Here is a 13,990-nt window from a genome sequence, read left to right on the forward strand (position 1 = left end):
CCTTCTCCAGCATTTATTGTTTGTAGATTTTTGGATAGCCATTCTGACCGGCGTGAAATGGTACCTCACTGTGGTTTTGATATGCATTTCTCTGATAATGAATGATGTTGAACATCTTTTCATGTGTTTGTTAGCCATCTGTGGTCATGTATGGATGTGAGAGTTGGATTATAAAGAAAGCTGAGCACCGAAGAATTGATGCTTTTGAACTGTGGTGTTGGAGAAGACTCTTGAGAGTTCCTTGGACTGCAAGGAGATCCAACTAGTCCATCCTAAAGCAGATCAGTCCTGGGCGTTCATTGGAAGGACTGATGTTGAGCTGAAACTCCAATACTTTGGCCACCTGATGCGAAGAGCCGACTCATTTGAAAAGTCCCTGATGCTGGGAAAGATTGAGGGCAGGAAGACAAGGGCACGACAGAGGATGAGATGGTTGGATGGCATCACTGACTCAATGGACATGGGTTTGGGTGAACTCCAGGTATTGGTGATGGACAGGGAGGCCTGGCGTGCTGCAGTTCATGGGGTCGTAATGAGTCGGACACGACTGAGTGGCTGAACTAGCCATCTTCTTTGGAGAAATGTCTGTTTAGTTCTTTGGCCCATTTTTTGATTGGGTCGTTTATTTTTTCTGGGATTGAGCTTCAGGAGTTGCTTGTATATTTTTGAGATTAATTCTTTGTCAGTTGCTTCGTTTGCCATTATTTTCTCCCATTCTGAAGGCTGTCTTTTCACTTTGCTTATAGTTTCCTTCATTGTGCAAAAGCTTTTAAGTTTAATTAGGTCCCATTTGTTTATTTTTGCTTTTACTTTTTAATTTTACTCTTTATTTTTATTTTACTGTTTATTTTTACTTTTGCTTTCCATTACTCTGGGAGGTGGGTCATAGAGGATCCTGGTATGATTTATGTCAGAGAGTGTTTTGCTTATGTTTTCCTCTGGGAGGTTTATAGTTTCTGGTCTTATGTTTAGATCTTTATCCATTTTAAAAATACGGAACGCTTCACAAATTTGCATGTCATCCTTGTGCAGGAGCCATACTAATCTTCTCTGTATCATTCCAATATTAGTATATGTGCTGCTGAAGCGAGCACTATTGGTGCTTTAAATAGTGAATTTTTTTCAGATATCACAATAATATCTGAAACACTGTAGTAATTTAAACACTATGGTACTGGCTCATGGATATGTACACTGATTGAACAAAAGAGAAAGCTAAGAAATGCAATAGTAAATATACAGATTTTTGAATCTGGGAATAATGCTGTTGCAAGGTATTGGGAGACACAATTGTTATTCAATATATGTACTGGGAAAATTTCTTTATCATTTTTTTAATCATGATTTAAATTTTTTTTTATTTTTTGTCTGTGCCACAAGGCACATGGGGTTTTAGTTCCTCATCCAGGGGTCGAACCTGCACCCCTGCCCCCTGCATTGGAAGCAGAGTCTTAACCACTAGACTGCCAGAGAAGCCCCTATTTATTTTTATGATAGGACAGTGTATTTTCATGTCACTCTATACTTTAAAGAGTATAGTCTATGTGGATTATATATGTAAATGTGAAATAAATAACTTTAAAATGTTTAAAGATAATTATCTTTATAAACTTGAGGCAGGGAAGGACTTTGAGAAGTACATGCAGAGAACTTTCATCCTGAATCTAGCTTCCATATTTCTACATGATAGAACAGGTGGTTAATCCTTGATCCCAACCACATTCACTGCAGTATCCAGGTGCTAGCTCCCCTATTTTCATAATTTGAAAGTGTGTAATACAGTGAATTTTGGACTCTTTTGTTGACCATGATGGCTATTCCATTTCCTCTGAGGGATTCCTGCCCACAGTAGTAAATATAATGGTCATCTGAGTTAAATTCACCCATTCCAGTCCATTTTAGTTCGCTGATTCCTAGAATGTCAACGTTCACTCTTGCCATCTCCTGTTTGACTACTTCCAATATGCCTTGATTCATGGACCTGACATTCCAGGTTCCTATGCAATATTGCTCTTTACAGCCTCGGACCTTGCTTCTATCACCAGTCACATCCACAGCTGGGTATTGTTTTTGCTTTGACTCCATCCCTTCATTCTTTCTGGAGTTATTTCTCCACTGATCTCCAGTAGCATACTGGGCACTTACTGATCTGGGGAGTTCCTCTTTCAGTATCCTATCATTTTGCCTTTTCATACTGTGCATGGGGTTCTCATGGCAAGAATACTGAAGTGGTTTGCCATTCCCTTCTCCAGTGGACCACATTCTGTCAGACCTCTCTACCATGACCCGCCCGTCTTGGGTGGCCCCACGGGCATGGCTTAGTTTCATTGAGTTAGACAAGCTGTGGTCCATGTGATCAGATTGGCTAGTTTTCTGTGATTACGGTTTCAGTGTGTCTGCCCTCTTGCAACATCTACTTTCTCACTTGGGTTTCTCTTACTCTGGACGTGGGGTATCTCTTTACATCTGTGCCAGCAAAGTGCAGCCGCTACTCCTTACCTTGGACGAGGTCACCCTTCCTGATCTTGAACATGGAGTAGCTCCTCTCGGCCCTCCTGAACCCGGGCAGTTGCCACACCTTGGACATGGGGTTTGTAGTACTTGGATGTAATCTCAAAAATGACAGAATGATCTCTGTTTGTTTCCAAGGCAAACCATTCAATATCACGGTGATCCAAGCCTATGACCCAACCAGTAATGCTGAAGAAGCTGAAGTTGAATGGTTCTATGAAGACCTACAAGACCTTTTAGAACTAACACCCAAAAAAGATGTCCTTTTCATTATAGGGGACTGGAATGCAAAAGTAGGAACTCAAGAAACACCTGGAGTAACATGCAAATTTGGCCTTGGAATACGGAATGAAGCAGGGCAAAGGCTAATAGAGTTTTGCCAAGAGAACACACTGGTCATAGCAAACACCCTCTTCCAACAGCACAAGAGAAGACTCTACACATGGACATCACCAGATGGTCAACACCGAAATCAGATTGATTATATTCTTTGCAGCCAAAGATGGAGAAGCTCTATACAGTCAGCAAAATTAAGACCGGGAGCTGACTGTGGCTCAGATCATGAGCTCCTTATTGCCAAATTCAGACTGAAATTGAAGAAAGCAGGGAAATCCACCAGACCATTCAGGTATGACCTAAATCAAATCCCTTATGATTATACAGTGGAAGTGAGAAATATATTTAAGGGAATAGATCTGATAGACAGAGTACCTGATGAACTATGGAAGGAGGTTTGTGACCTTGTACAGGAGACAGGAATGAAGACCATCCCCATGGAAAAGAAATCCAAAGAAGCAATATGGCTGTCTGGGAAGGCCTTACAAATAGCTGTGAAGAGAAGAGAAGTGAAAAGCAAAGGAGAAAAGGAAAGATATAAGCATCTGAATGCAGAGTTTCAAAGAATAGCAAGGAGAGATAAGAAAGCCTTCCTCAGCGATGAATGCAAAGAAATAGAGGAAAACAGCAGAATGGGAAAGACTAGAGATCTCTTCAAGGAAATTAGAGATACCAAGGGAACATTTCATGCAAAGATGGGCTCAATAAAGGACAGAAATGGTATGGACCTAACAGAAGCAGAAGATATTAAGAAGAGGTGGCAAGAACACACAAGAACTGTACAAAAAAGAGCTTCACAACCCAGATAATCACTATGCTGTGATCACTCACCTAGAGCCAGACATCCTGGAATGTGAAGTCAAGTGGGCCTTAGAAAGCATCACTATGAACAAAGCTAGTGGAGGTGATGGAATTCCAGTTGAGATATTCCAAATCCTGAAAGATGATGTTGTGAAAGTGCTGCACTCAATATGCCAGCAAATTTGGAAAACTCAGCAGTGGCCACAGGACTGGAAAAGGTCAGTTTTCATTCCAATCCCAAAGAAAGGCAATGCCAAAGAATGCTCAAACTACTGCACAATTGCACTCATCTCACACGCTAGTAAAGTAATGCTCAAAATTCTCCAAGCCAGGTTAACAATATGTGAACCATGAAGTACCAGATGTTCAAGCTGGTTTTAGAAAAGGCAGAGGAACCAGAGATCAAATTGCCAACATCTGCTGCCGCTGCTGCTGCTAAGTCACTTCAGTCAGGTCCGACTCTGTGCGACCCCATAGATGGCAGCCCACCAGGATCCTCCATCCCTGGGATTCTCCAGGCAAGAACACTGGAGTGGATTGTGATTTCCTTCTCCAATGAATGAAAGTGAAAAGTGAAAAGTGAAAGTGAAGTCGCTCAGTCATGTCCAACTCTTTGCAACCCCATGGACTGCAGCCTACCAGGCTCCTTCATCCATGGGATTTTCCAGGCAAGAGTACTGGACTGGGGTGCCATTGCCTTCTCCCCAACATCTGCTGGTATTCCCATTTCTTTCAGAATTTTCCCCAGATCATTGTGATGATCCAAGCTAGTTTTAGAAAAGGCAGAGGAACATTAGATCAAATGGCCAACGTCTGCTGGATCATGGAAAAAGCAAGAGAGTTCCAGAAAAACATCTATTTCTGCTTTATTGACTATGCCAAAGCCTTACTGTGTGGATCACAATAAACTGTGGAAAATTCTGAAAGAGATGGGAATACCAGACCACCTGACTTGCCTTTTGAGAAATCTGTATGCAGGTCAGGAAGCAATAGTTAGAACTGGACATGGAACAACAGACTGGTTCCAAATAGGAAAAGGAGTACGTCAAGGCTGTATATTGTCACCCTGCTTATTTAACTTATATGCAGAGTACATCATGAGAAACACTGGGCTGGAAGAAGCACAAGCTGGCATCAAGATTGCTGGGAGAAATATCAATAACCTCAGATATGCAGATGACACCACCCTTAAGGCAGAAAGTGAAGAGGAACTCAAAAGCCTCTTGATGAAAGTGAAAGAGGAGAGTGAAAAAGCTGGCTTAAAGCTCAACATTCAGAAAACAAAGATCATGGCATCCGGTCCCATCACTTTATGGAAAATAGATGGGGAAACAGTGGAAACAGTGTCAGACTTTATTTTGGGGGGCTCCAAAATCACTGCAGATGGTGATTGCAGCCATGAAATTAAAAGACGCTTACTCCTTGGAAGGAAAGTTATGACCAACCTTGATAGCATATTCAAAAGCAGAGACATTACTTTGCCAACAAAGGTCCGTCTAGTCAAAGCTAGGGTTTTTCCAGTGGTCATGTATGGATGTAAGAGTTGGACTGTAAAGAAAGCTGAACATTGAAGAATTGATGCTTTTGAACTGTGGTGTTGGAGAAGATTCTTGAGAGTCCCTTGGACTGCAAGAAGATCCAACCAGTCCATTGTAAAGGAGATCAGTCCTGGGATTTCTTTGGAAGGAATGATGCTAAAGCTGAAACTTCAGTACTTTGGCCACCTGATGCGAAGAGTTGACTCATTGAAAAAGAGCTTGATGATGGGAAGGATTGGGGGCAGGAGGAGAAGGGGACGACAGAGGACGAGATGGCTGGATGGCATCACCGACTCGATGGACGTGAGTCTGAGTGAACTCCGTGAGTTGGTGATGGACAGGGAGGCCTGGCGTCCTGTGATTCATGGGGTCGCAAAGAGTCGGACATGCCTGAGCGACTGAACTGAACTGAAGTATAGAAATCAGAGCTGGGGACACGACATTGGATGGCATTAGTGTTTATAGGTCAGGAAACAGGGAATATCCAACTAAAGACCCTCAGAAAGATGCCTCGGTGAGTCCTGAGACAATCCAGCACATGACCTTCTATTCATTGTTTCAGCTACTCTCACTGAATACGTGAAGTAGTTTCAATGGGTCTCAAGAATTACACCTTGGAATTAGTGTATTATCCATCATGAAGTTAGTAATTCAGCATTAGGACCAAGCCTCTTGGAATGTAAAAGTTTTTGTAAATTTGATGCAAACTTTCCATTTCTTTAAAGGATAATTATAGTTAAAGAATAATTCTATTTCAAGCTATTGATATCAATTTTCTACTAAAATATAAACTGTGTAATGTCTGGTTTATCACTGTACCTGGAAAACTAGGATGCATTTATAGTAAGGAGTCAATAAATGACAGCAATGCATTTGTCAATGAAATTTTATAAAGTTAACTGATGTTAAATTAATGTATGCTTTTACTTTTACTATTTTCTCATTTTTTTCTTTTATTTTTAATTGTATCTTACTTTTGCCTTCATTCTATTTACTGTACTAGTTAAAATATTTAGTTCTGTAAGAATATCCTTTTTATGCAGTTTCATTTATCTTGCATAGGAAAGTTAATATATTTCAATTTCTTAAAATAAAAATTGAAAGCATGATGCTTAGTATAAGTGCTGAAAAACAACAATAACAACAACAACACACACAGAAAATGAAGTAACGTAGAATAAAACCTTTCCCCGTCCCATACCAGATTCTCCCAGTCCCTCCCGTGAAGTCATTACACTCTGCTGTTAGGATTCTTCAAGAAAAATATGCAAATACAGGAAGTTTTCATATACTTATCTGTGCTTATGTTTCAGTGTATAAATTCTGGGCTTTCCTGGTGGCTCAGAGGTGAAGAATCTGCCTGCAGTGCAGGAGACTTGAATTTGATCCCTGGGTTGGGAAGAACCTCTGGAGAAGGGAATGATAACTCACTCCACCACTCTTGCCTGGAGAATTCCATGGACAGAGACGCCTGGCAGGCTGTAGTTCATAGGGTTACAAAGAGTTCGACACAACTGAGTGACTTTCACTTTCAAATTCAACACACGGTATTTTCATATATTTGTATTTCTGTTTCAGCATATAAATTGTGCCTTTTACTGTTCAACCTCCTGAATATTTTTAGATACTAATTTCTATAGGTCTAACTCATTCTAGTTTCCTCCTACTGCTTAACTTCTTTTTTTTTTTAATTTTATTTTATTTTTAAACTTTACTTAATTGTATTAGTTTTGCCAAATATCAAAATGAATCCACCAGATGCTTAACTTCTTTAAAAAAACTACACTACAATTAATTCACCTGGCCTTCTTCATGTTTTCCCTAGTCTTTTTCAAATTTAAATAATTCTGCAATGAAATTTTGAAGTTTTCTGCATATGAACCCCTAGAAATTGAATTGCTGATTCAACTGTTTTATGTATCTAAAATGTTGATGTTCATTGTTATTGCCAGAATGTCATCCATTTAGGCATTTTTTCACACATTTCAAATTATTTGTATTCCTTTTCCATAAACTGCTTATGAGTGAATTTTACATGTTTTCTTGGATTGCTGATCTCTTCCACACTGATTTGGTAAAAGTGACCATTTTGCCAATGTTTATTCTTCCAATTCTTGAAAATGAAATATGTTAACTTGTGTCTTTAATTTCTTTCATCAAGTCATATATTTTTCAGTGCATCATACTTTCACCTCCTTGCTTATATTTATTCTTATGTATTTTATTCTTTTTGATGCTGCTATAAATTGGATTATTTTCTTAATTTTTAAAATATTTTGTTATTATATGTAAATGCAACTTGTTTCTGTATGTTGATTTTGTGTTCTGAAATACTGTCAGATTTGCTCAGCAATTCTAACACTCTTGGGGCAATTATTTGAATTTTCTGTTTGTATGATTATGTCTACTGTGTACTTACTCTTCAATATGGCTTCTCAATCTTAGTATCATGCATATGGGATTTATGTATATCAGTGTGTTAATCTGCAGTTTATTTATTTTATTGATAACTAGTATTTCATTTTATGGATGTATCACAGCTCTGTATCCTTTTCTTTATTCTTTTCTCAATATTTTGGCTATTTCTAGCTATTTGGAATTATGGTTAAAACTGATCAAAGTATCCATGTAGAATTTTGACAAACAAGGAAACAAACCAGAAAAAAAAATGACATCATAATTTTCAAGACACTAGATTTGAAAAATAAGTGACTGTGATTATTGAGAGATAGGAAACAAAGTGACCTGCAAGACTTTTTCCAGTTTATTACCTTTAAAAAATTTCCATATTGTGCTACAGAGAGAGATACTGCAAAATATCCATGTAGACTGTATGAGTTGAGGAGATGAAGTTAGGGATCTGAGGAGACCAAGGCAGTCAAAATTCGGAGAGTAGAATACTATAGATGATTCACCTGTAATCCGGGATGGAGGGGAGGATGAGAGAGAGAGAATTCTGGACAACAACAAAAGAGGATCCCTTTCAACTATTCATCAGAGTACAGGTCAGTGCATACATTTAAGAATACCTAAGGATGGGGAAAAATTTACCCAGATGGTTAGCGAGACGAGGGCTGGTGTTCAGGCTGGGCCAGGAAGACAGCCTATTCTAACCAGCTGGAAAGCCTCATGGTTCACTGGGGCAGTGTTCTTGGTTGAATACTTAGGAAGATTTTACATTGGTAGTGGGGCATGATTAGCCCTAGACTGAGCACTTCTCAAGACTTTCTTCAAACACCATATGAAGATTTTTTTTTTTTTACCTTTATTTACATTGTCTTTATTTATTTATTTTCTTTTTTTAATTTATTTTATTTTTTAACTTTACAATATTGTATTGGTTTTGCCATATACCAACACGAATCCACCACAGGTATACACGTGTTCCCCATCCTGAAGGAATGATCCAAAAGAATCAAAGTAAATATCCTGTTCAGAATTTTGTATCTTTGTTACTGTGAGATATTCATGTAAATATTTTCCTTGTGATATCCTTGTGTTATGACAGTATAACAGTTATACTAGGCACATAAAGTGTATTAGGAAGTATATTACTTTCCTCCCTTCTGAGAAAGTGTGTACTATTTCTAGATTAGCTTTTATAAGATTGGTTGATCAAATCTATATGGGAATGAACTTTTTTGGGGGTTGAAAGATAGAATTCTAGTCATGTAAATTTATTTAAGTATTAGATTATCCCAGTTTTTAATTATTTTTTCTCTGAGTTTATAAAGTTGTATTTTATGGCAGTGGCCTATTTTCTTTAAATTGGCAAGTATACTGTCAAAAATTAATTAATCATATCACATGATTATCTTTTTAATGTCTATAGAATTTGTAGTGATGACCCTATCCTCAATCTTGATTCTAATAATTTATTTTTCTTATTTTTTATAATCCATTTTTCTAGGAATGTATTAATTTTATTTAACATTCAAAGAATACATTGAAATCAGCTCAGATATCTTCAAAGATAAAACTTAAATTTGAACAGATTTCCTGTTTTGAAAGTCAAGATTTACACAAGAAAATTTTTATATATTTTATTTCTGCCCAGACTGGACATTTCCATTTCTGTGAGATGACCTCAAGTTGTTTTTCATGATTTTCTCCCAGAGGACAGGATTCTATAAGTCATGTACTACACAGTGATTATCCTGGTGGCATCTCTGGAGATAAAGAGTCTACCTCAAATTCATGATTATGGTCCCAGTGAATTTAATTAGACAACAGTCATGTTTGGAGATGAAGCAGTTGAATGACTCAATAATATGAGACACAATTAAATGTAGACAAAGTGTTTACGACCCTGTGCCCTTACCTCAGAGAGTATTTGTCTGTAGCAGTAATCACATGACAGGCTTCTTCTCGAATTGAAATGAAGGATCCAAAACATAAAAAGTGTGTATAAGAAGTTATTCTTCAGGAAATTCAAAGTTCAGCTATATGAAGACAGGACAGTATAAGTGGCTGAGAATCAAAATGTTGCAAAAGCTCTTTCACTATTTCATGTTCACTGGTATAAACAAAAAGAGCAAAATTTTTGTTGTAAACAATTCTTACAGAATTTGAAATTTTCTCTCACTCTCCTCAATCAAAATGCTGATTGAACATTTGTTATCAGAACAAATCCTGCCAACTAGGAATATTCTGTGTTTCTGTTGACAATCAAGATTCAAATTCCTTAGGTTATAGGACATTGATGTTCATCTTTGAACCCCAACAATTTGAAAAAATAATTTTCTCTGAATGACAGAGATGAATTAGGTTTCCTGCAAGCTTGAAAAGAGTTGATCACGTGGAAGCAGTTCAAGGTCCAGTGATGGTGCATGTATATTGCTCTCTGTTCCCAGAGATGGAGTGCGTTCATGAAGGACGAGGAAGAGGGCATCGGAGTCCAGACACGGATTGGAAGACTTTCTCTTTATGCTGGTGACTCAGGAAGTATACTTACACATAAAATTCTGAACTAGGATTTACATTTTGCAAGAGTACATTGGTGGTTTGACAACTAAGTTTTTTAAGGGTTCTCCTTTGTGACTTTCATAATCAGCTATGTTAGGAATCCTTTGTAATTTCTGAAAAATCTGCAGATTAAGTCTATTCTGTAATTCTTTCCTTGAATACTTTCATATTGTAATGATCTGGAGTAAATTAACTTTCTCAAAACTATTCTTAGAAATTAATTTTAAATGCAACTATTTGGAGATATTTTTCTGGGAAAATATTTTTTAAATCTGATAATATGCTTAATTAATATGTGCTCTAAATATAATATGTTAATCTGTTAAAATTAAAAGATGAGGTAGCATCTGTAGACTTTGATTCACAGACTTTCAAGAACAAAAATTAAGAGTGTAGGAAGCAAACCGTGACCACAATTCCTACTTGTTTGTTCACAGGTGAGGGTCAACAACCTACCATATATCTGATGACCATTTAGAGGTATTCTTCCTTTAACTGTTTGTTTATATATTTTATGCACAATTTTATTTATATCTATTATAATTTAATAGTTTGAATTTTTTTTATCTATTTTAGATTTAGCTGTGTATATCCTCTAAAATGTAAATAATTTCCACAAACTACATTTGTCTATTGTTTTAATACTTTTCCTAAACCCATAAAAAATTAATATTGTCAAATATATCTATTTGGGATTTTGATCATTTGTTAAGAAGATTCTTCTACTCCTAAAATGTGCAAGGTAACCTCCATTAACTGGAAAGTAAATAAAAAGTAACTCTGGCTTTCAGTTTATTTCAGTTGCTCAGTCGTGTTTGACTCTTTGCAGCACCCCAGGCTTCTCTGTCCATCACCAGCTCCTGGAGCTTACTCAAACTCATGTCCATTGAGTTGGTGATGCCATCCAACCATCTCATCCTCTGTCGTCACCTTCTCCTCCCACCTTCAATCTTTCCCAGCATCAGGGTCTTTTCAAATGAGTCAGTTCTTCAACATCAGGTAGCCAAAGTATTGGAGTTTCAGCTTCAGCATCAATCCTTTTAATGAATATTCAAGACCAATTTCCTTTAGGATGGACTGGTTGGATCTCTTTGCAGTCTAAGAGACTCTCAAGGGTCTTCTCCAACACCACAGTTCAAAAGATATCTACATTATACAATTTGAGGAGCTCCCAAATGGAAAGCTAGTTGTGACAACTCATGTATTTAATATTGTGGCTTTTCCCCACACATGTCTCTAATCACTCACCTCTCCATTCGACTATATGATTGTTGAGATTAGAAATAATATTTTAATCAGTCTTATAACATCTGAAAATATGGGCACATTATAAACTTTACTGCCTAATTGTTGAATAAACAAATTAGCTTAAGCTTTTGGGAAGTCACTATTAATAATATGTATTTACAGGTAATTTTCTCCAGAACTCTGAAATATGACATACAGAAGAACCCATGGAACATAGGATCAATGTAACTGAGTTTGTCCTCTTGGGGCTCACTCAGAGCCTCCAGGGTCAGAAAATACTATTTGTCACCTTCTTGCTCATCTACCTTGTGACCATGGTGGGCAACCTACTCATTGTCCTGACTGTGGCGGTCAGTCCAACCCTGGATGCCCCTATATACTTCTTTCTTGGCAACTTATCATTTATGGATGCTGTTTATTCTACTACATTCACCCCAAATATGATTATAAACTTACTCTATGAGAAAAGAACCATTTCCTTCCAAGCTTGCATGACCCAGATTTTTATAGGGCACTTATTTGGTGGTGCTGAGATTTTACTCCTGATGTTCATGGCCTATGACCGCTACGTGGCCATCTGCAAACCCTTGCATTATTTGACAATCATGAATCCACGAGTGTGTGTTCTGCTGCTGCTTTTGGCCTGGGCTGGTGGGTTTTTACACGCTGTCCTTCACCCTCTCTTTGTTTACAACCTCCCGTTCTGTGGTCCCAATGTCATGGACCACTTTGTGTGTGACATGTACCCCTTGTTAAAACTTGCCTGCACTGACACCCAATTTATTGCCCTCACAGTCCTGGCCAATGACGGGGCCATCTGTGTGGTCATCTTCACACTCTTACTTATCTCCTATGGGGTCATCCTGCGCTCCCTGAAGAATCGTAATCAAGAAGGCAAGCACAAAGCCTTGTCCACCTGTGGGTCCCACATCACTGTGGTGGTCCTCTTCTTTGTGCCCTGTGTTTTTATGTATGTGAGACCACTTTCTACTTTACCCATTGATAAATACTTGACTGTGTTTTACACCATTATCACTCCTGTGCTGAACCCTCTAATCTATACTTTGAGAAGTGGTGAGATGAAAAACGCCATGAAAAAGCTCTGGAACAGAGGCAAAAGAAGAAGATGAAGCAGCATGAATATATATAATCATTTTTTCTTTTTTTAAGAAGCATTGCTCCTCCGAGGAAAGCCATGTGTGATTATTTAACTGGAAAAAATATCTTCTCTGCTTTAATAACTTGAGCATAATGAAAAGATTTATCTGGTAAGAGTCTTAATGATCAAAATATGCTTTTAATATTTTCATTTTTTTTTAGTTCAAAGTATATATTATGTTCAAAACACATTTTTAAAAAGATTTCCACAATTTCTTCAGAAAATATTTATAGTTTATGGTTGTAAAAGGTCTCTTGAGACTACAAATTTATCTTCTATATGATGAGTTAAGCTATAGTTAATATTTTAAATTTATTTAATTAGTGGAAGATTTTATGTTTCTCTCTTAAAAAGTGACCTTTTAGAATTAATAGGGCTCATTACAAATTTCAAAAAAAATAATACAAGAAATATGACATAAAATCTTGGTTCACTGCTCTTCACACAAAGACAGCACATATTAATATTTGAGGCACATGTGTTACTCTTGCATCTGTAAGGTACTCTTCATATACTATTTTGCTTATGTTACTTATAATGTTAAAGTCAAAGAATGTTTCAGAGTTGTAATATTTATCATGAAAAAGCTATACAAATAATCTGAATAATCATGATGTAAATGCAGAAACATAACCAAATCTTAGTTATTTTTCCAATTGGACAATCATATTATCTCCTGAAGCTTACCAGCTTTGTTCGGAGTTAAATTTTCATAAAGATGATTGTTTCACCTTCCCTGATACTTTCAAATTTCTGGTAAAACCTCCACTATTTTTCAATATCCCTGTCTCTTTGTTTATAGTGTTTTATAACCTCTATAGAGATGCAGGCTCTGTCTTTTATGCATAAATTTAGCATAATTCATCATTCATGAGCTTCAAATATGGATTATGGAAATTGACAACAGATATTTTAAGTGATATCACTGTTAAGAAAGATTCTGATAATATATACCATTTTTGTTTGTCTTATTAATGGAACACAGATTCACTTAAGACAAGTCAAATCATTTATGAGACCAACATGCATGTGCTTAGTCGCTCAGTCATATCTAACTCTTTGTGACCTCATAGACTACATCTCAGCAGATTCCTCTGTCCATGGAATTTTGCAGGCTAGAATACTGGAGTGGGTTGCCATTTCCTTCTCCAGGGGATCTTCCTGACCCAAGGATGAAACCTGTATTTCCTGTGCCTCCTGCATTGGAGGAGAATACTTTACCTCCCTGAGTCATCAGGACATAACTAACACAGACTACCAGGTAATGAAGAGTCCAGACTATATTGTTTTATTTTACAGAGACATCATTCATAAAATCCTCCCTCCTTCTCTGAAACAGGCTTGAAATAAAATATTAACTGCCTCTAATATGGTTAGAAGCACGTGATTGAAGAAACTTATTATTTTGTTTCCCTTATTCAGCCTGGATTCG

The 13,990-nt window shown here is 37.2% G+C and overlaps 1 protein-coding gene and 1 non-coding gene across 2 annotated transcripts; one reads left to right on the forward strand and one right to left on the reverse strand.

Annotated features, from left to right (window-relative positions):
* Positions 1-987: 987 nt before the first annotated feature.
* LOC129629382 (U6 spliceosomal RNA) lies at positions 988-1,094 on the reverse strand. The gene has a single exon (XR_008703214.1). It is a non-coding gene; the product is annotated as a U6 spliceosomal RNA (small nuclear RNA).
* A 10,511-nt stretch (positions 1,095-11,605) lies between these two features.
* LOC129627877 (olfactory receptor 4A15-like) lies at positions 11,606-12,529 on the forward strand. The gene has a single exon (XM_055547339.1). It carries the CDS (start codon positions 11,606-11,608, stop codon positions 12,527-12,529), a length of 924 nt encoding a protein of 307 aa, XP_055403314.1.
* Positions 12,530-13,990: the final 1,461 nt, after the last annotated feature.

Source organism: Bubalus kerabau, chromosome 15 (genome assembly GCF_029407905.1).
Source record: "Bubalus kerabau isolate K-KA32 ecotype Philippines breed swamp buffalo chromosome 15, PCC_UOA_SB_1v2, whole genome shotgun sequence".
NCBI classification, from domain to species: domain Eukaryota; kingdom Metazoa; phylum Chordata; class Mammalia; order Artiodactyla; family Bovidae; genus Bubalus; species Bubalus kerabau.